Source organism: Bombus flavifrons, chromosome 4, assembly GCF_040668555.2.
Source record: "Bombus flavifrons isolate JBK064 chromosome 4, iyBomFlav1_principal, whole genome shotgun sequence".
Taxonomy (NCBI): Eukaryota; Metazoa; Arthropoda; class Insecta; order Hymenoptera; family Apidae; genus Bombus; species Bombus flavifrons.
Genome location: NC_138445.1, coordinates 1,052,842 through 1,076,126, shown reverse-complemented (window position 1 = coordinate 1,076,126; position 23,285 = coordinate 1,052,842). Strand labels below are relative to the sequence as shown.

The 23,285-nt window shown below is 35.6% G+C and overlaps 2 protein-coding genes across 6 annotated transcripts in view; one reads left to right on the top strand and one right to left on the bottom strand.

The window, feature by feature from the left end:
- Nucleotides 1–23,285, top strand: part of twin (CCR4-NOT transcription complex subunit 6-like twin) — a 196,169-nt gene that overhangs the window by 56,965 nt on the left and 115,919 nt on the right. Inside the window, exons 1-2 of one of the 5 annotated variants that reach the window (XM_069111719.1) lie at nt 6,784–7,188; nt 8,076–8,181. The exons of 2 other annotated variants lie outside the window; for them this stretch is intronic. In XM_069111719.1, coding sequence (XP_068967820.1) covers nt 8,112–8,181 — 70 coding nt within the window. In that variant the 5' untranslated portion in view covers nt 6,784–7,188; nt 8,076–8,111. Of the gene's footprint in view, nt 1–6,783; nt 8,182–23,285 lie in introns of those variants that run through there. 2 more of the 5 variants (XM_069111720.1, XM_069111717.1) reach the window with 2 other exon arrangements.
- LOC138179192 (small ribosomal subunit protein uS3m-like) overlaps nt 1–23,285 on the bottom strand; it is a 270,513-nt gene that overhangs the window by 154,700 nt on the left and 92,528 nt on the right. The gene's annotated exons all lie outside the window — the stretch shown is intronic.

Below are 23,285 nucleotides of genomic sequence, written 5' to 3'. Positions count from 1 at the left end.
AGAAAATTCATCTCCCACGCTGTTATGAAAATTTCAATAACCTAACGAATTTTTATTTATTATTATTTATTTATTTTATTTATTGTCGACCATCTTTTTATCGTCATCAGCGGTTAACAAAATGCGGAAGAAAAATGCATAAAAGAAGCAAAGTGTAGAGTACAAAAATTTATAAACTTAAATAATAGTATGTTCGAACATTCGTCGTATATAGTAAAATTGCAGTACAGTAAACAATACAATTAAACTAAATTTGAATTAACGTGATACAACATATGTTAGAAGGATTAGAAAAAGTCTGTAGCTTTTGACAAATTAACTGTACTTCGTAAAATTGTGCTGTATCTTTGCATCGCTTTTCCTTTAAACTGCACTATTTGGTGTATTCGGATATCTTCTTTCATTTTTACGTTCCTGGCATTATATATCTTTCGTTGATCTTTGTAATATATCCTTGTAATATCCTCTCGCAGTGAACTTGGACTTGGCTACGGATTTAAGATTGTTATAGCAAAAGGTTTCGTTTTATCTTCTTGGATGATCTTAAATTTTTCTAGTTTCTCTACAATCCGATTCTATATTTTTCTTCAATTTTCGAATCTAACGCCTAGCGTACCATTTATTTCACTCACGTACTCGTTCCTTTTTATGCGTGTAATTTATAGACAACATTTTCTTTCAGTACCTTGCCCATAAAGAATTTACGAGATGCTATTTACGTACCACATAAAACTGCCGTTGATACCTCGTATTTCGTTTCCTTCTTTTTCCTTTTACAGTTTCCTTCACTCTGGACCATCGATTCTGTTAATCAAGCATCGTTACATTTTGAAATTCTGCTTCTGCTTCTACGTACCATACAAATTCTATTATAATTATAAACTATTACTGCCATATTCTGGTATCAGTCTGTTCACAACTGACTAATAGTGCGTGAATTTTTATATTTCCCACTGCTGTACTTGTTTCTCCAATTTGAGCGTTTAGTAACTTTATTCTTGATAAATAATACGTACAAAGTGCTTTGCAACTAGTTGTAAGCGGAATTGTTTCCTTAAAATAGTTGGAAAAGTGGAAGAAATTTTCAAGAGACCAAACTAAATGGTGTAAATGTGTACGTATATTCTGAATGGAATCATATACCAAGTTAGTATGTAATATTACATTTACCGTATAGACATTAAAAATAAATTACACGGTAAATATCAGGTTACTGTGGGTTATATCCGCATTGAACTTTCTCCTTAAAATATATCTGCAACTATATGTTCTCTTACAATGTTGAAATTGTATTCGTCCGAGTGATTAATAGTTGGAAAATTCCTATACTTAGAATCGCGCTTTTTCTTCGCAAATTGATAAAATTTAGCAGATGACGTTGATAATTTATGTAAAAATGAAAAAGTGCACATTTTATCTGCAACATCTACTTCTATCGTAACTTGCAATTACATATCCGTGTCAGGATACGCGGATTGTAGGAATCCTCGTGTGAATTATTATCATAATCTGTCATCATAAATCTAGAATCGCATCATTGCAACGTGCAAGCATATCAGATTCGATTTTCTCGAAAAGTAAGCGTAGTACGAAAAGACTTTATCGTAACTGTACGCTTTCTTCGATTTCTACACGCAAGAGAAGAGAAGCAGAAGAAGAAGGTTCACTGGAAGGCAGACAATAATTATTATTCGAAGCGACGATTTGTGTCGCGGTCAGGGCCGTATACCGAAGATTGATATTACGGTTGTGCCGACAAATGGCTACGATTCGTCCCTTGAAAACCGTAATACGCGACTGCTTGGTTGCCTGCCGGGGTTCATGCGTCCTGTCGTTTCACACGAACACGTATGTTAGTGCATATATTTTGCGCACATAGACCGACACACACTTATGGTGTCGTGTGTGCGATTGTATATAAATATACACGGTCCTTGACAAAGAATCTGCCGTGCTGCTGCACATGCATGCACACGCCGCTGAATGTGACTCCTGGGTGGTAGATCGTAATTACCATAAGTCGTGAAATATGACTTCATGATGACGCGTCCGTACGACAAATGGAACAGCCGGTGGTTGGCCGACCGGTAATGCCAACTGACGTTGGACCACTTTCGTTTTGTTCGCCTCGTTCGTGCAGTCCACATCTAGCGAAGGAATCCGCCCTGAGCATTCTGTGGCTGTTGTTCTGTTGGAAACGCCAGATAACGCGACCTTTGAAAATTCATTGCACGCCAACGAGCCCATTTATTTCATCATCGACATCGTCTCCGTACTGGATCGAACCTTGCGCTGGGTTATGAGCGCTATACTTCCCGAAATTTAGAATGCCACTAGTGGCTTTCATCGTGGGATCAGACAGTGGATCTGAAACGCAAAATTTTAGCTTCGACGAATCATGCGTTCGCAAGATACTACTACGGTACACTACTGTGCACGACTATTCTTGAGGAGATCCTGAAGTAGTAGCAAACGTATAGAATCGTCTTCGGATAAAAGAGCTCTTTAATCTAATCTTCGCGATCATTCGTATCGAGCTGGTGCATAAGTTGGCGCGGTTTTGTTGAGAATGTGAGAAGTTCTGTTTCTTTTTTCAAATGTTCAATACAAATTCATGTAGAATGTATCCTCCGCCATTATTTACTACTTGTTCCCAACGTTCCGGTGATTTTTGGATTCCTCGCTTGAAGGATTCCGCGGTTTTTGAAGCAAACTAATCTCCCAGCCATTTTCACAGTTGCACGTCGTTGTGGAAGGAAACATCGCTTAAACCGTTTTCGAGGGAACGAAAAAGATGATAATCCGTTGAAGCGAGTGAATAGGATGGTGGAGAACTTACCACGCTAGGTTTCGAAGCATTCCTTTTATCAAATTTACGTCGGAGATGTTCGTGTTTGTTGATCACCATATTTTTTGGACAATTAATCGCTTTGTTATTGGGACAGAACGAAGAAATATACGATCATATAATGAAAGAAAACTGAAGCTCTCGGATGGACGTAGACAGTAAGACACCGATGATGAGCAATTGTTTTCAGGTGAAACGAAAACCGCGCGAAATTCTGCAGCAAACTATTGGTTCGTCGATATCGATAAAAACAATAACACAATTAATTAGAATAAATAAAATCGATAAGATCGAGATTATTATTATTATTATTGTTATCGATAAGAGGGAAACGTTAACCTCGGCAATAGTTTCAGACAATATGCAATTGTTAAGGTATGGTGAGCATTTGGAGAGAATAAAAAGTTAAACTTTATTTACATATTAACTAAGTTTAGCTCTACACGTGGGTTACTCTCTGAAGGACTAGAAGACACTCATTCGCTTGCTTCTTTCCTTCTAGTCTCAGTTTTGTCTCAACGAAGATCTGGACCGTCTTGCGACACTCACACTTTAGGGAGGGGATGCACACATGTGTCTGCTCATTCTCACACGTACAATACAAATGTACTGTCTATTTAACAGTAATATATAATTGAATTGCCTTTCCTTTTTTTGTTACCTGTGATATTGTTGCAGAGAGAATTGGTCATCTGACTAATTTCGGAATTTTTCCTTATTGGTAAGACAATATTTATTTCAATCAATTACTCGATTAATGCAACATGTCTGGCAACTTTAAAGACAACGCGAATGCATTTCGTACATGTTAGATTACCTTATAAAGAGACTTTACCCTTTCGAGGTTCTAGGCCAAGTGCTATACAGTTTCTCATAGTCCCTTTATCAAAAAGACCAACGTCCACCCCACTCCGTGGTCGGACCTTTTGCACAAAGTCTCTATTCTGTGACAATACGATGCAAACTAGCGCCATTCAAAATTATCTGCCACGAGACAAGCGTCGTCCCCGATATCCTCTTAACGAACACGCCGCGCTCTTTATCTTTTAGGCTGCTAGGCTCCTTAGACTGCGAAAAGGCGCGAGCCTCCCATGGTCGACTTTTTGGCGTCGTGCAATTTTTTCGATGATGAACGGACACATTAAACGATACAACGTGTGACAGGGGACACAAACGCGATTCCTACAGTGGGCACCACTGTTCTATAAACAGTCATATCCCAGTTACCAAACATTCGCTCATGCATCCTGCCGAGGTGCTTGCCGAGACCTCGGCCCGGTCATAAATTACGACAAACATCTGCCATAATGTCGCATATAGCAAATAATGATCGCAATAAGAAAATGCATCGTCGCTGACGTATGATGCAGCAAAATCAGTCTCTTACGTATCCATTAACCAGACTAGCCAGTATCCTGAAACCGGCATAAAATTTCCAACGAATTGACCCAAAGAGAATATTTTTTAGTGACTATGAAGAAAATTAAGTGAGAAAGCGAGTACACAAAGCGAGTGTCGTGGAGCGTTATCTGACTGGCTAAGCTGAGCCTGAAAGTAACACGGAACTCGGACTTGTCTTTCGTGGACTGGTTTATTGCGATGTTCGGCTGTATGATAATGCATCGTAATCGGATTAGACCGGTAAATGTATTGCCGGCGTATCTCGCAATTTGCAGCTGTACAATTTACAAAAGAGCATGTGACGTAAATGCAAATTACATTTGTCTTTGCTCGTTCAATGATTTTAATACGTGTGCAGTGCCACATTACGCGATGTTCCCGACGCGCTCGTCCGTTTTAAATTAAATTCATTAGCCGGTCCAAGTCTTCCTCGCAGAATTTCGATACTTTTTAGTATTCCGGGAAATCAGAATTTCTGGATGTTCTTATTTCTTTCTATTAACCTTATTCGAACTTCTTTAACAAGCTTATACAGTTATGGAAAATTAATTGAATACGTCACAAAGTTTGTAGAAATATTAAGTGCAGAAATTAATTCAGTGGTTTTTATGGATCAGTTTGTCATCTATCTATTTTTATTAATTAAAAAGTAGAACCTATTTATTAATATTTATTGATATTATGCTCAAGTTATGTTATGTAAAATCCTAAGAAGACTTGAATTCAAAATGAATCTACAGCTCATTATTTGTAAAAGCACCGAATTAATTTCTGTACCCAATATATTCGTTTAAACTGGAATATTACGTTTTCTAGGCATTCTTTATACCATTTTTAATGAATCTATTACATATTTCTAATTTAATCTTAGATAAATACTACAAGTATTCAAAATAAAAGGTATCTATCTAATATTAAAAGCCTATTTGTACCAATATTTGCTCTGCACTATACTTACTATATGTACTTGTCTATGTATGTATTGTAGCACACACTAGCTTCTACGTCTCAATTCGATGAAATGTACAAATTTCAGCGGTTTCGAGAAACTGCATGAAAAGCTGGAAACTTACTTAACAAATTGACTTCTATGATTCCTCAGCAATGGCTCAACACGTTAATCTCTTCCAACGTTTACGTAGTAATAATAACATAAAAATTATAAAATTCTTGTCCCTTTTTTCTTGCTGCCTCTAGAAATTGAAACTTACATGTAAAAATGAAATTTTTCCTCTTCGTGGCTATTTTATTATAGTACATGCATATATTTAATGTTCCTATCATTCTGCCATTACCTGGCAATTTTTCATTTTAAAGATCACTTAAAAATGAAACGCGCATTCTGAATGCAGACTCGAGTATCGTTGCACCGATATTTTTATACTTTCAATTGGAAAGAACAATGACACATTACATTATAAATATCTTTTCCTAAATTACCGAAATAATCGATCTAGATGAAATAAATAAAATTTCTTCGAATTAAACGCGATATGCACGAATTGTCAAGTGTATTGAATTATTGACGTAGATGTGCATGTATGTACATAGATTTCCCATTAATCATCGTCAAGGAAACGGAGAAAAAAAAGCCGTGTAACGATAGTAGCGAAGAGTTCTCTCTGTCGCTGCTTTCCTTGCCACTTTTAACAGAAATCTTTGCTCTCTTTGCTTTCTTTCCGAAGAAAAACTTTCAGCTTGTAGCGAAACGAAGGAACGTTTCGACGACACTTTCCTCCATTATTCTGTATTTTCTTTTTAAACTGAGCTCCATCGTCTATTATTTGATTAACGTTCGGTAAATGTCCATTTTAAAAACACTATTAATGGAAACTTTTAAGGAATATTTATGCAAAGATCGATCTACTGTAAGAAATAATCGTCGAGTTTATCGTGCAATGTCGTACGATAATACAGAACGTTTGGGAACCATCATTTTTGAAAAACCTTTAAATAAATTATGTTAATAATGTTAACAATAAGATATAGAAATAGTTGACGGTGCAAAGGTATGGCGGTGATTTGAGCAGTCCAACAAAAACCGATTCAAAGTCAAATGGAAGCAAATCTATAAATTCGCAGTTGACAAATTTTTGCACTTTTTTAAATATCCTTATTTATTTTGCATTAAGTGCAATTTAAATAATGGGACTGCCTCTTTCAACTCTACAAACCAAAACCAAAATGTGTAAAATCTGCAAGTTCATAAGATCAATTTTCTTTAATTTAACAATCTACTATATTTCTTTAAACTCGAAAGATTCTACCGTCGATTCTCTCGAAGGCAAAGTACATAAAATTTTGTGGTCTTTGTTAATTCTAAAACGAATTATCATTTTGCAAACTTAAACTAATAAAGTGTGGCTATTTTATGTTCGTATATTACCTAGGGTACAGTTTATTTATAGAAGTAGTTTTGTATCGATCGAGTTTGCACGCATTCACGAAATTGATGAATAGATTACATCAACGTACCGGGTGTTAGAAAAGTCTGCAGGCACATAAACCTACAATAAGTCTGGAGATCGAAGAGTCTCAAATATTTCGAGAACGAAACATTTTTCAGAAAAATATTTCAGAGCAAAGGTTTTCAACATTTTAAACGTTCCATTGAACGGTCCTATCCGCTTGATACTTGATATTAATAATAATTAAATACTTACAATAATTACTGTTTTTGTTTAAGAATCTTGTAATCCTTGTCAAGATGCAGTAATTTCGTTAAAGTTAGAGGTCTGAAAGGATCAGGCAAAAGATCGAAGGTTTAATCCTAAACCAAGTCAGCTCTAGGAAAACGTAAAGAAGGAAAAGCGTATAGTAATCCGCAATGATAGATATATGTGGCGAACGTCCACGAATCTGCGAGAGTTTGATCTTAATCCTTGTGTTAGCAAAGCAAGTATAGTTATCCAATATCGAAGGCTCACAGCATACGACAGGTGACTATAAACAGCTTAAAATTTTCATTAGTTATCGGCTCTCGTTGATCGTAGCATGCTGACGTCCTTAGGCTAACTGGCATATTCTTGTATAATCATTTTATCCAGTTACCTTAAATATATTGGGTCGAACGGAAAATTCGTTCCGTCTTTACGGACAAATTGCACGATCTGTTCTTTTCTTCTCGTGAATCGTTTTCGATTTATGCTCCATTCCTTTCCACGACTTTTCACCATCTTTCTGATAATTTCGTTATTCCATCGGCGCAGAATTGTTCAGTTTTCTGGAGGAGAAGAAACGTTCCAACTCGTCCTTTTAATTTTTCAAACAAAACAAGCTCTTACGGTCGGGGTAATTTTGTAACGAGTGGAATAAGCGACAATCCGAGCGTGCAAGGTGGACAGAAGATGGCAAACGAGGTACAACATCCTTTTCTTTGTCCTGCGACGATCGACACGCTTGGTCTTGCGTTGTCTCGGTGAACCATATTCGAACTCGCGCCAAGCCAACGAAAAACAAGTACTTCGATAAATATTTATCTTACGCTCCACAGTTGACTGTTACCTAATCAACAACAGATTCAACACCAGATTAGATCAATTAAATGGAAATCAGTAGCCGTTGTTTCAACTCCGATCCATCTTTCTACGAAAAGAGGAAGCAGACTGTCCGTTCAACTAAATACGATAGAAATAATTGCATTATCGTTATCGATAGACTGCACATTTGTATGTTTTGTAGCGAACGTGAAAATTACACGGAATATACATAATACGAAAGATCCTTTCTAGACATAGCGAAATTGTATAACGACTTTACTATGCAATCTTTTTGTAATTCAGTAGTGGTAATCTTCTCAATGCCAAGGGCTTTGTTTGTGTTGCAGGTTGTAGCTAATTTATGGAGTTGGGGAGGATTTGGAATGGGCACTTGCAGGCAGGACTCTAGATTTATCGTGCGTTCATGCCAGTCGTACACTTCCTTCTCACAAGGTGTGGACAAATTGTGTGCATTGTTGTGACCTTTCTGGAATATGTTTGCTAATGGTGTTACCTTGTCGTTGTCTTAGACGATCTCCTAGGAAACTCTATAATATCAACTCGTTCGTTTGCTGCAACTCTCGCGTAAATAGAAGAATCACGATTTTAGGAAAAACAAGTTTCAACGATGATCCGTGAATGAATTGATGCTGCGACGACGCGGTTCAAGTTTTGAAATTCACTCGTAGGACTGTACCAGCGGAAAGCACAAGAAACGACTGGTATTTGCGTGCTAATAACTGGAAAACTAGCAATTTTGTAAAAGTTACGTCGTTGTTGCAGAAAGTGAGCGAACTGAGTGTTTCTGTTAAAATTTGAATCGTCCTATTGGAAGCATATTCCAGAAGCTTCTATCACTGCTTAATCAGTTTTCACACGAAAAGAGAAGAGCGTCAAAATTCTTGGCACGTGCAAATGAATGGCATTTTCTTTTCAGAAGCCAACTGTCCTTCCGGCTACTCGACTACCTGTTCTTTCCTCCTCTGGGCTTCTCCTTTCGTTTCTCCCTTCATAGTCTGCTTTATTTCAGCTGAAACCAACTATATAGTAGTCTTACGCAGTAAAATATTCACGGATGGTGTATACTTTGTGTAGTTGTCGCGCAATTTGATAGCACAAAAGTTTTAAGCAAACAAATTTCGCAATCGCTCTACTGCGGCCGCAGCTTTCGAAAAGTATTAGAGTCGTCGATACAATCTTACTAACTGCCTTATAACTTTATTATCCAAGAAGCAGTCCATCGCATTTTGTTTCCTTTTAATTCACTTATCTCCGTATTTCTTTATTCTAATTGTGTTTCCTTCAGTTTCAAAGTTTCTTGTTGAAAATGATAACGCGAGTTCGCGCTCGCCATCCATATGCAGATGCGCTAGTTACAATAAATAGCAACTAGAAGATAGTTCTAGATACAATCGATAGATTTAATCGATAGGTTTAACCCCTTGGCCTACACGCTATCTGCTGATCGCGCGAGCCATAGTAAGCAAGAAGTTTGGTCGCGCGCCGTGCCATTCATCTGTTCAGCCGTGTGCCCCAACTGGCGCAAAATGTATACTTCTTATGACATGGATATTTAGGGGCTACAAAAGGAATTGTGAAATAATAAACAACGTTTGAGGACAAATAGTGTTTTTAAGACGTCTAGGCGTGATCATGATCAATTGATCAGTTAACAAAAACAATTTATCATTTCAAAGTGGATAACGAATCACTAGCAATTTGTAAATTGCCACGAGTCAGACTCGTGGGTTCCGTTTATGGCACAAATCCCTTACCACGAGCGAGACTCGTGGTTATAGACCAAGGGGTTAAGGTGTTCTTTTGTTTTTATCTCTAGACCATGCAAGAAGGTGCAATAAAGGTTTTTCGGGTCAGAACTGTGTGATAGATTTATCCAAAGCATAAAATAATAGCTGTTATGATCCTACTTGTGAATACAGAAATAACAATAGATTATGGGCCCAGGTTCAATAATTAGTGATTACTTTACTGAGAATATTATTAATTGTAATAATATTGAGGAGCGTAGAAGATAATCTAAAAACAAGAAAAAAGTGCGTGATCGATGATTCAGTGTTGAATATGATAAGGACGCTTTATCAAATATACAGGGTGGTTGGTAACTGGTGGGACAAGCGGAAAGGGGGTGATTCTACGCGAAAAAAGAAGCCGAAAATATAGAATAAAATTTTTTTCCTTTTTTTAATTTTTCCATCGAGACAACGATCTACAGTGAGATCCGTTATAACGAGACGTGACAAAGTGCACGCGTACCGAGCGAAAATTCAAAGTCGATTTTCTCGAAAACAAAGCCTCAAACGAAAAATTTTTGTTCTATATTTTCGACTTCTTTTTTCGCGTAGAATCACCCCCTTTCCGCTTGTACCACCAGTTACCAACCACCCTGTATAATAATTGCTTACGTGATAATACAGTTATCAAAAGAATAAAGTAATAGCTGTTGCGATCCTACCTCTGAATACAGAAATAACAACATTTCTGTTCGCGCGATTTTTATTATAATACAAATTGTCACGATCTTCGTCTTAACATTATACAATGTTTCCATTTCCTTTTTTCAAATTGAAAATACAAATCTTTTCTGTTTGGAATATACTTAGAGAGTCCTTAATAATTCGATAAACGTTTTATTTTTATTTATCGATATACAAAATATTTGATATTTAAAACGATACGTATTTGTTGAATTTAATATGCAATAACAATCGCAAAGAATAAATCGTAACAAGTATAGATTAGTATAAGAGGCAACGCATTACGTGTTATTCCAATGTCATACATATTTTGTTCATTATAATTTCATATTTAATATTCATCCTGTAAATCTTTCTGAGAAAAGATTTGCAAATGTTTTCCAAAATAGATATTCAAGTATTTGTACCGAAAATAATCATTTGAATAATTTTTTAAACATACAATGCTGTTATTTTTCTATTTCTTCGCATGCACAATAGTAATTACGCATATACATTTTGAAAAAGCATACTTACGCAAGGTTTCCTTAATCGAAGATATCTTAACAAATTATTTGCAATTGTTATTAGTATATAATTTATTTGTATCTTTTATCGAATAATTAATACAAAAATTAGATGCATTGATAATTATCGCGTCTACAGTATGTCCTGATCTTAGACGGACAAGATTTTAATCTACACGTTAAAAAAAAGGAAAAAATGTCGTATAAAGTTCGTCGGGAAACGCTTCATTACAAACTTACAATACAAATGTTGCACGCGTGAAACAGGCAACTACGCATTTTCTACTAAAACATGCAGAAAGTCGACGCTGTTTATCTAATCTGCGTAGATTCCTTCTCTATTCTAACTTCTATTCTAGCTGTATTCTAACGCTTTTACCAGCAGTTATTTCTCAACTATCGTTGAAAATACCATCTTGTATGAAAATACAAGAGTATTTTTTTTTATTTGGTAGACTTTTTAGAATCAATTGTCATTGAGAATTATAAGTAAATTATTTTGGCGTGGTACTGTAACTTGGATTATAAAAGTTTGTAATATGTTTGATTCTAATTGAATCTAATGCTTCAATCTAAAGGGTATTGTCTTTTTAGTCTGCGGATCAGATCCGTCGTGTCAAGTAATTGGGCAACTAATGGCTTTTTGTTAATTCTTATATTATATCTGTTTCCGAATTTGGATATTTCTTCTTTAACTGTGCGTATCTTAAGATCGCGATGTACTGTTTCGTTGGTAACATACCAAGGTGCATCTATTAAGGATCTTAGAATTTTTTATTGGAATCGTTGGAGAATCTCTGTGTTGGAAAGAATATTTGTCAACGTTGAAAGAATACGCTGATATTCATTTTCTGTACGATGTGTGTAATTCCGTAACGAAACGTTTGCTCACAAACTTTCTATAAAATTGTGTTATATTCTTTCTTTCTTCTTACGGGAAGATTAATGCTTTGACTGCCACGCCAAAATCACACGTTTCGCTCAGGACGCCACGGGAGTATTTTTATTATTCAAAACATATTGTCAAAATAATAATAAATCGATGATGTAAGACAACATTCTTCCCCAATGGACCGTTTGTCTTATTGGTGGTCACGGGTGACCACCGTGGCGCCTTGGTAACAGTTGGTAGCGACATATTATAACAACGCTTCGTTTATTTCAACAAACCATTGGCATTCGTTATTTCGTCGTAAGCAAAACGTCCAGAATATATTGTTGAAACGTGTAGAAGATATTAGTAAACGGTATTTGCTCATTTTATATGTAATAGTAAGGTATGTTCGCACTTCTAACTTCAATTATACGATTATACAGCAGCATTTACGATTATTTTCTAAGCTGTGTTTATAATAACATTCGTAGATTATCCTTCAAAGATATGGATGCAAACACAGTGCACAGTTAGATACAAGATTTGTTCTCATTTTTTTTTATCGATGTTCTAATAAAAATATTTAATCGTTCAATGGGGCACTTTTTATTTCAAAGTATCTTCTATTTATCGGTTATATTCAGAATGCCCTAACTGTCAATTTTCATACAATTTTTACAATTGTAAGAAGTTGAAGCGCTCCGGTCACCAATGACCATTGTGGCGTCACAGGAGAAACCGTGGCCGGTCGTATATGACCAACGTGACAGTCAAAGTGTTTAAGCCCTAGCAGTTTGGCCGTCTAAGTTCGCCACACTCTGTGTATATACGACACATTAAAATAAAACGTGAAAACAATGGTAGCGTAGGACGAAGAGTCTCAACGACGCTTACTTCTTACAGTTCCAGCATAAAACAATGGCGTGGCACATTCACGTGACACGGATCGGTATTATATCGTACGTCGAAGCTACGATCGAACGTAAGAACGACGATTGACGGAATCGTAGGTTCGACGGTGTATTATTAAAAAGTAACGGTGCGAAAAGTTAATAATCGACTGGGAATATCGAGGCACGAGCCCGTCGGTGTCGAAGCTGTCGACTCTTGTACGGTTTGACGGGGGAAAAAATATCAAGCTCTACCTTTTTCCGGTGACGCGGATATCGAGTGCCAACACTATTCACTGCAAGTCGTCCACCCAGCCGGAACTCGCATTTCGAGGCGAATGCGAAACGTCGTCTATTTCCGACCTGAATGTTCTTCCAAGTCAAACCATCTGCCGCAATCGTACTTTCGGGCAAACTTTGAATGATTCCGTCCTCTCCTCTCGAGTACCAATGCACCGAATATGCGATGAGTTTAACCCCGGCTGATGCACCACTGTTGTTGTGTTGTCCCTTGTCTGCTTCCTTTCTATTTGAACGATATAAGAAAGTCGTTTTCAGAGTACGTTTAATTGTGATTTTCTTTTCTTTTTTTCTTTTTTTTTTTTTTTTTTTTTTTTTTGGACGACCGAGGAACCAATTTTAAAGCAGCTCCTGGGAGATTATTCTACGTGTAAAATGACGTTCTACAAGTAGAAAATATAGAATAGAAATCGTTTGTAAGATGCTTCATTTCCGAGAAAAATATGACTTGAAAGTTTACCATTCGCGTCCACCAGATCAGTTTCCAACTAAACACGTTCAAACTGTATTTTGTCGAAAACCAGCACTTCAACGAAAAGATTTTATTTTAGATTCGACTTATTTTCACGTGTGGAATAACTGGTCGTTGATTGTTTACTCGTACTTAGACGGTAATTAGCGAAGTTTAAGGTAGTTCTGGCGTAAACCTCAGAATTCAAAAGTACTCTGAAATTTCGTGCGAAACTAATTTGAAGCGCGGAAGGGCCAAAGTGTAAAATCTGGAATCGATTCATCACGTGGGTATCAAGAAATTGTTAACAAAAGTCGATACATTTTAACACAGTGACATACAAGTCTCGCGGAAGCCAGAAGACAGATCAGTTCCACTTTCTATTAATTATTAATCCTTAATTTCATTGCATAAACACGCGATTAATAGTTAATTCTCAAGAAACAAATGAGTTTACTTACTTCCATGAGTTGATTCGTCGGAAGAATAGCATAAATTATAATAAATCCTACGTAAGATAGTAAGTTTGAAGAATAGTGTTTATAACATTGTCAGGTTTTCTACTTTATTTCTGAAACAGGAAAACTATATTGAAAAATTGTACGAAAATTGGCAAGAAATTATATGACAACGTGGTGCAATGAATTTACTAATTTCTGTAAACCTGTTCGCCTGATTTTTTTAAAATGTTAATAAAAAGACAAGTTCACGTGCATATTTATAATAACAACAGTAACTTCGGTACACAATGTATGGTATTACGTTACAATGTGTAATAGGTTTTTGTCAAACTAAAAGTTAACGTGTACTTTTGAAATTCATGAATTTGTGAAATTTAATTCCCTTCAATATATTTCCATTGATTCATATTTAAATTTTTTAAAATTTCAATTTTCCACCATGTTTATCTCCTGCTATCGTATTCCCATACGATATGAAAAATATAAATGTGTAGCTGTAGCAATATTGCTCGTTTTTGTAGAACACTTTTCAATATCTCGATTTATGACACACATCAAAATTAATTTCTATCAAAAACAGAATTTTAATATATTTTATTAATTTTTAGAACACAATCGGAGAATTACAGTTATATTGGTCATTTCTGTAAAAAATTCTTCGTTGTATCGTCAACATGTCGAACTTCGAAATTGATTTTTATCAAGAATATCTTTTACTTTCTACGCGATATTCACTTTCGTTTTCGCTTTTTTACGATCAATCGCGTGTATTTTTTGATGCGATTTATAATATAGAAGAATAGAAATAGAAATATAAATAATAAATAATATAGAAGATTAGAAATTATACAGGCTCAAGTTAGGAATATTTAAAATAATAAGTTAATAAAATAAAAGTCTTTTAAAATATTTAGAATATTTCATAACAATTGTCCAAACTCTTGTCCACGTTATCGCGCACTGAACTGTAATCTCCGTAGCCTTTTGTGATCAAAATAGTTTTAATTTTGTTTAATCAGCAGCAATCTTAGACAATTTAAAAATAAGTATTGAAAATTGGTTATTTCTAGAAATATGTACAGTAACGATTAATAAATGAATGATTATTATCAAATCTAGCCAGTCAATTTCGGAACCAGGGCCGATTCGTGGATAATTATTTCATAAAAATCTCTACTAAAGTGTGCCAGTGCATGCTATCGCAAGGAAATTAAAACTTGTAACGCTATTATAATTGTTGAGGTTATTCGGTGTGTAATCAGAGAAAACTAGTGGATAAATTGTAAGGCAGAAAATATATTTAAATATAAGTGTAATTATAAGTAAGAATACAATTTGAGCTGGTCCAGATCCGCACGCTAGCTGTGTTACCCAATAACTGAAAACCCCGAAGCCAACGTCGCTTGTCTTCTGTTTATGGTCTGACTTCGTCGCAGTCTTTTGTCTACGCGCTGTCGATGGCTTCAGTGCTTGAGAAACTAAAAAGACCAGATGTACAGTTTTCTTATAAGTGGTGACCACTTCAACAAAAATATTTTTCAAACGATCGTTGACAAAATAATTGTTACGAACATTAAACACATTATCTTGTGTATTTATAACGTAAATATAACACATTACGTAATGCTTGTAACATACGAACCTACATAATAATACGAATATGCTGATAATCATTACGGAATCAATGACATTCGAATAACAGAAAGTTTGCACATTGCACATGGACAAGATAAATCTGTGAAGTGAAAACGACGGTATACACCTGCTACTTGGCCATTATAATATTTCATCCAAATTCATGCGAAAGGTAAAACTCGTACACACGTTACCAGTATTCTAATATTTACGCGTATCCTGAAATGGATTATCATTATTCGTAAATTGAATTTCCATCGGCTGCACAGACTTCGCACAATCGTTCATGAGCGTTTGAAGATGTTAGCAAACATTTATGGCGAACATCTATCAAGCGTTTGTGTGCTTCACGCATTTCCACCAACTATTCAAGAGTTTCATACACGTTCGCAAACAACTTGCACAGCCGATGAATATGCAACTTTGCAGTGCATCAGTGTTTCAGCCTGTTCTCCAATTCACAATGCTTTTACTGTACTGGTATTCGTTTGATAAATTAATACATAGCAGCAGAACTACCTGCAATCTTCCGAATGCTACAATATAAGAACATTCTGCTCTCCAATCAGTCGTATACGCGTCATCGGTGAATATTAAATTCAACCACCGTAACAGTTGTAGTCAAAATGATCAAAAGTTGCACTATAATATTATTTTTATTATTTTTATTTATTATTGCTTAGTCCTTGCGTTTCGGCTTTGGACGAGCTTTCGGTTTTACATCCCTTTTACCTATTTCGCTTCTGATATATCTACCTCCCCTCTTATCCATTCTATTATATTGCACTCCCTTAATTATTCTATCTCTAAGAACTAAAAACTACTAACTGATGTCTGAGAAATAATTTTATTAGCTGCAGTTGTAGTCCTTTTTATCTTTTATCGATTCAGTACGGGAATTACATACTTCTAATTTATAAAGTAGAAAATCCTTAAATAAGGAACAAGCGATATTTGATTCTGTGTTGTGAAAAAGGTAGTAATTGTAAAAGTTTCAGATGCTTAACATAATAATCAAAATATTTGTTAGTTTATATTATTTATACTTCTGCTGTTCTCACTGCCTTGAATTAAAATTGTGATAATACCTCCAATTGAAAATATTTATATATCGATCCGAAATGGCATTATTTTATACATATTTTATACAACGTAATCCGCATATACAGTCATCAATGAGGCTTGATCGCATATGTGTATGTATCACATATGTATAATGAAGTTTGAGTTTTCAGCACATTTGTGTACCTAAGTTTTATTTACTATTATTTTTATTATCCTTGTAATCCTTATATCCGTATGTATACATATAGCAATTAATGAATGATTGAAATTAATATTTATATTTTTGTGTAAACAAGCCGCATTGAACGAAAACGCCGTACCTTTTATGACATACATTTTACTATTATTTATTATTATTATTATTGCTTAGTCCGTGCGTTTCGGCTTTGGACGAGCTTTCGGTTTTACATCTCTTTTGCCTATTTCGCTTCTTATATATCTACCTCCCCTCTTATCCACTCTATTATGTTGCACTCCCTTAATTATTCTATCTCAAAAAATTAAAAGCTAATAACTAAAAACTTTTGCAACTTTTGGGCTTTTGCTTCCGTGCTGTGCTTCCTTCTTGTCGTTTCTCCCCGTCTTTTATTGGCCCTCTCTTCTCTATTATTGCTTTTAGTTCTGTTAGTCCTTCTCCAGTCTCATTTGGTGTTTTTTCTATGTCCTTTGGACCTCCCGTTATTTCGCATTCTTCTATTACATGTCTCGGGTCTTCTTCCTTCCTTTTACATAGTCTGCATCTTTTTTCTCCCTCTTCTTTCCAGTATTCCCTTGCTTTGGTCTCGTTTCCACATCTGAATCTTGCTAATATTTTTCTGTCCTTCCACTTCATCCTCCCTTCTTAGTATTTCAGTTGCACTATAATAATTAGTAGATTATTTTAACTGATTTTGGTTACGGCTAATCGTTCTAAACGATAAAAGTGTTCTTGATTACCATTGGTCAATAAAGATGAAAGACTTCTCCTTTTGATTGCCGATAACCATATGTACGAGAAAAAATTCTTTTATTACCGACATTATAGATGAAAGATTTTCCTTTTCATTACCGATAACCGTTATATATAACAGAATTTTCTTTGGTTACCGATAACCATTGCAGATGAGAAGTTTTCGTTTCGATTGCCGATTGCCACCATGCGATGCGAGAATATTTTTGATTTTTGAGTATCCTCAGATATTTTGACTTTACAATCGTCAATGATGAAGACGTCGTTTTATGCAATGCATTTTAGCATTTGCTAAATAATAATATATACATTTGCTGGTTAAATACCGCTGGCTTTGTTAACGTTGGCAATCTTTCTGTCTGTTTAGAACGTCCTTCTTTGTCTGTTTTATAATTCGAAAAATTGAAGGAAGAATTCGTCAGGCGACAAAATATTTCTATAAAATGTATCACTTACAGACGCCTGTCTTATTGCCGTGTATCGTCTTTCGAAGATAAATCTAATCGAATTATATTTGGTTGTCCGGAAAGTTTCTTTCGTTTTATGAGGAAATAATAGACGCACAACGTTTTTTGTTTTATGTTATTTTGTCAAATTACGTACGATCCATTTTGTTTTATTGAGATAAGCACCGTCACGTTTCACAGACTCGGTTTCACGTTTGTACGAAGGTGCACTGTTGTGAAAAACACGTTTGCGAAAGAAAGACACTTTCCGGACAACCTAATATTACCCTATTGTACGTAACTATAGCGGTTACGAAGACGCAAATCATTGCAGTTTCATTTAACAGTGTCAAAACTAAAAAAAAGTGTCCCAATACGTTTGAGCGACAACGCATCATTCGCATTTCTCCAGATATTTGATCGTTTCCAGTTAAACAGCGTATACCGTATAACGTAACGCACTTTACGTATAAATTAAAATCAAAATGTTAATATAGAATAATATAGGTGTAAATTAATAACGTTGGAGATTGAAGCATATTGCTGTGATTTAGGATTAATATAATTGCGACTGCTGCTGAATCGCAGTTAACTATTCCATCCAACCGAACTTTACTACCACACAGTCGCTCGATCGGGATAGATACATATACATATACTTGTGATACACGCGCAGTAGATATGGTCGTGGTTGGAAATACGTGGATAGCTGTAAATACCGTCGTTCGAAGTTTCATAGACTCGCGTCAATGGTGGCAGATTGCATCGAACGTGACGACCCTCTTTAAAAGTCTCTCATGCGAGAACCTGATACGCTGTCCATTCGTTTCAGATACGTAACAAGATCAGCAGTAGCGCGCGCAAAGACCTGTCAGACCAATTTTTTCTTTCGTTTGATTGCGATTTTCGTTTTATTTCTGGCTTTTTCATACGTATATTTCTTTTTTACTTATGTCAGTCCATTTGCGCTTGTAGCTAAACGTAGTTGTAAGCACGATAAATGCAGAAACGTGTTTTGAATTTTTTGTTCCATTGCGACCTTACTTTTGTTTTTTCGATTTTTCATATACATATGTATATGTCGGGTTAGCGTTAGGTTTAGGGGCGTGTAACGAATCTTCGTTCGGACTAGCCATCGTTGTCGTACGATAGAGATTATATTTACTGGTATAAATATGATTTTTACAAAGTTTGACAAATAACCGTGGTGATTAGACACTCGAGTTGTTAATGACAATGTTCTTAGGTTCAATAACGAATCCACGGTCAACGGGGAAAACTCTTTGTTCAATAGAATATATTTTGAAACACAAAGTGACGTTAGCTGTGACGCACGGTATCATTCTGACTGACTGACAAGACGATGTGTGTAAACTCTCCAAGGTGATCACAAGAATAAAAGACTGACACGATCACATTTGTCAATTGCATATTGACCGGGGATATCAACAAAATTCCAGGCGCCGTTACTAGGCAGACCCGCGTAGAGCTGACATTGCTCCTGCCCGGGGTTTGATTGTTAATACAACGTGTGTCCCACAATATTGGCACTTCTCTGTCAGGTAAAAACGTTCATCCCGTGACCGGGGCTACGTTCTGCGATCAGTTGTGTCACCTCGAGCCCAAGCCCACCGTCACAAATCTCGGGCAAACATAATAGGATTGAATCGTAACAACTATTTCTAAGTTTTATCACTTAAGTACAGCTATAATAGATTAAAGTATTGGGGATCTTCTGAAAAATTCCAAAAAAAGGCCCCGATGTCCTTTCATCTCCGACATATATATTTGTCTTTTTATTAGTTGTGCTTTTAGCTAAACATAGGTTAGTTAACAAGACTTTTACATATTCTTGAAAACGACGAAGATATTTTTTGGGATCATTTAAAGTTCAATTTTACGTTTCCCTTTTTTCCTTTTTCCTTTTTTCTATATCGAACCATTTTATAGTGATCGAATGAATACGCCATTATGGTAACTTAATTGCGACTGGGAATCCATCGATCATTTAAAAATACATCAGTCTTAATTGACATTGATGCACTTGTCATGGGAAACGCAAATGAATAACAAAATTTCATTGAAAAATATATTCACTGTACTTTGAAAGTGGGAGCGTAACATGGTTAGCAATCTTGCACGAAATTGATCGATTTTCGTGTTGAGGATGAGTGATTAAGCCGCGTACATTGTTAATACGTCGCTTTTCGTTCAACTTCCGATGTATTAGTTTTGAAACAAAGCTGTCAAAATTGATGTGCCTTCTCGATAAATCACGCGTTAATAGCTTGTACTTAATATTAAGTTGTTCTCTATTATACAATAAATCGCGAAGAAAATTTGAAAAACACGATCAAAAATCTATCGTATGTAATCGAAACAAACAACTGATTTAAAGGGAACTTTCTTTAAAATGTTGCTGTATGTTTGGCCGTTTTCATCGTAAGAAGCGTTTTATCTATGCATTAATTATACGCATAAAGTTTCAAATTCATAATTTAAATATACAAATTTAAATATAAAATATTTGAAATTTTACATTGCATTCTACATCGTAATATATTACAGTTGATTGTAATCTTTATATATTAATGCCCATGCTTTGGTTCCTATCATCTACCTCATATTTTAGCTCTGAAAAATATTGAAATTAATTATTTTGTAAGTTAGTGTATATTAAGTACTTGAAATCTGTTAGTGTATATCATTTATATTAATTGATACTTTCGTGGACGCTTATGCTTTTGGTATTAACAGAGAGATGCTTACACGTTTCTCACGCATTTTAATTCGTTCTCAATTTAATTTTCTGCGGAATAGCTCCGTGAAATAGACGATTCTCAAGTTCTTGGAAATTAAACTTTTAACCCACAAAAATATCCGCAAAGCGCCTCGTATGTTATTTTAAACGTTGACGTATTCGAGACACCAAGAATCGCACATAATTTTATGCCGAGCTATATTAAGTGGTATTTTTAGTATACGTCGAGTTCTGTTTCATTTTTATGTCAAAGGGTTAAACTGATACTTGTTCGAAGAGAAATAGAAAGAAAGACAAGACACAAGAAGTTTATTCCTTACAGGACGCAATTTCGAGGGTATCTGATTAATAAAATCATTTTATTAAACGAGTAACAAGAAGAAAAGTTTAAAATGGACTTATTCTTTGATGACCACCATGCTCGTCATTGCATTACACACACTCTCTATTTATATTTTAAATTACGCCACAATGCGCCCACGTTTTTTGTATGCAAAACAGTTACAGAGCAAGATGAACGATAATGGCAACTCGTACGTTGTGATGGGATCTGAACCACTTTCGATCGTTTCGAGTTTATATTATGTAGGAGGCAACAAATTCGAGTTACATCGAACGTGATTCGAAGTCTGGAAACTCGTGGAAGTCTTGACAAATCTTGAGTCTCCAAGGTCTCGAAAGTCTCGATCGTCTTGAGACACTCAAGAGTGCTGATGGGTTTTGAAAGCTTCAGCGTTCGACGTCTTACGTGATTTTCGCCTACGTTTGTTCGAACAGCATCGTTGACACGGGAAGTTATAGAAAATCCGGCAAGATCGACCTATCGTACACGCGTTTATCTCAAGACTATCGACTCAAGACTTTCAAGATGATCAAGACGATCGAAGCTTTTAACATTCAAAATTTGTTATGGTTCAAATATTTCAAGACTTGCAACACGCCGAAGACTTTAAAAATTCTTCAAGATGTATCAAGACTCAAGACTATCGACTCAAGACTTTGAAGACTCGCAAGACGATCTAAGCTTTCAACATTCAAAACCTGTTATAGTTCAAATGTTTCAAGACTTGCAACACGCTGAAGACTTTAAAAATTCTTCAAGACGTATCAAGACTCAATACTATCGACTCAAGACTTTCAGATGATCAAGACCTTGAAGACTCGCAAGACGATCGAAGCTTTCAACATTCAAAACCTGTTATAGTTCAAATGTTTCAAGACTTGCAACACGCTGAAGACTTTAAAAATTCTTCAAGACGTATCAAGACTCAAGACTTTCAAGATGATCAAGAATTTCAAGATGACTAAGACCTTGAAGACTCGCAAGACGATCGAAGCTTTCAACATTCAAAACCTGTTATAGTTCAAACGTTTCAAGACTTGCAACACGCTGAAGACTTTAAAAATTCTTCAAGACGTATCAAGACTCAAACTTTCAACAGCTCCAAGCTTCGAGTCGCGTTCAAAGTAATTCGAACTTTTCACCAAATATTGTAGCCATACAGATTCGAATCGACTCTAAATGTTTCAGATTCCATCACTGTTCGTGCATGATCTCGTGTATAACATTGCATCAGTGCATAATGGTATAGCGATAGGTAGAAGGTAGACGTTCGTTAGATTGTTCGATGGCATCCACATTGTTTCTTCGAAAGGCTGCAAAACAATGTGCGGTCACTCAACTTCCTCGACGTGCGCTTCCTTGTAGGTCGGAGCCTCTCGCCGATCCTCATTTCCGTAACGCGTAAAACATCATCTGGCAATGAATCTGAGTTCGGCGGAGATCATTTCCTTTGAGATATAACCTAAACCACTTGTGCTTTAACTATTTCCGCGGAACAAGACCGACCTCTTTCACTTAAGTAGCATTTGAATTTCCTAGAAACTTGCCGACCAGTTTACTTTATTTCGCGAACTGGGTCGTTGCCGAGCTACCAAGAAAGTCGATTTGCTAAGTTTCATTTCCTTAATAAATTACTTCCAAAAGGACAATTGATAATTACGTTTCAAAACGTGGTCGTTGACGTATCAGAGAAGGAACAAATAGAATCTGAAAAAATGTGAAAAACATATTGATTTCATTTTATAGGTATGTTTATTTGGAAGCGTTTACCTCTGTTGTCTACCTCTGTCGATAATTATACTTAGGCACATATAAAAACACGAGCAAATTCAAAGAATCGCTGGAAAATTGCCAAACCTTTAAAACTTATTATCTCATTCGAAACGTTAAACTATTCAAGATTCATGCATTCGGTATTATAATTGTTGAGAATTGTTGATCTTAATTGCCAAAATATAAGTAAAGGAACACTAAGATTACACTTAGAATTCATATTAAAATAGTTTTAGATTTATTTAATAAACGATTTCCAGGATTTTCGTCGATATACATTTGCACGCGTCTCAGCACTTTCTTTGTCTCATCATCTTCCATATCACACTGCCAACGGAACAGTTACATTCATATGTTTTTCGAGACACATACATACTTCCACACACTCATATTCACATATGTGTGTCACTACTACGCGGCCAATCTAGTCTAGCACACAAAATTATACATATCTCAATAATAATAATAATAATAGCTTCGTCAATTTTGTGTAACCGTATTAAATCTTCTCTTGTCTATAATAAATAGTTTATCTATCACGCTGATACTATTTTAATTACTATTCTCATCAGTTTTGATATTTACATTATTATTGTATCTGTTCGTAT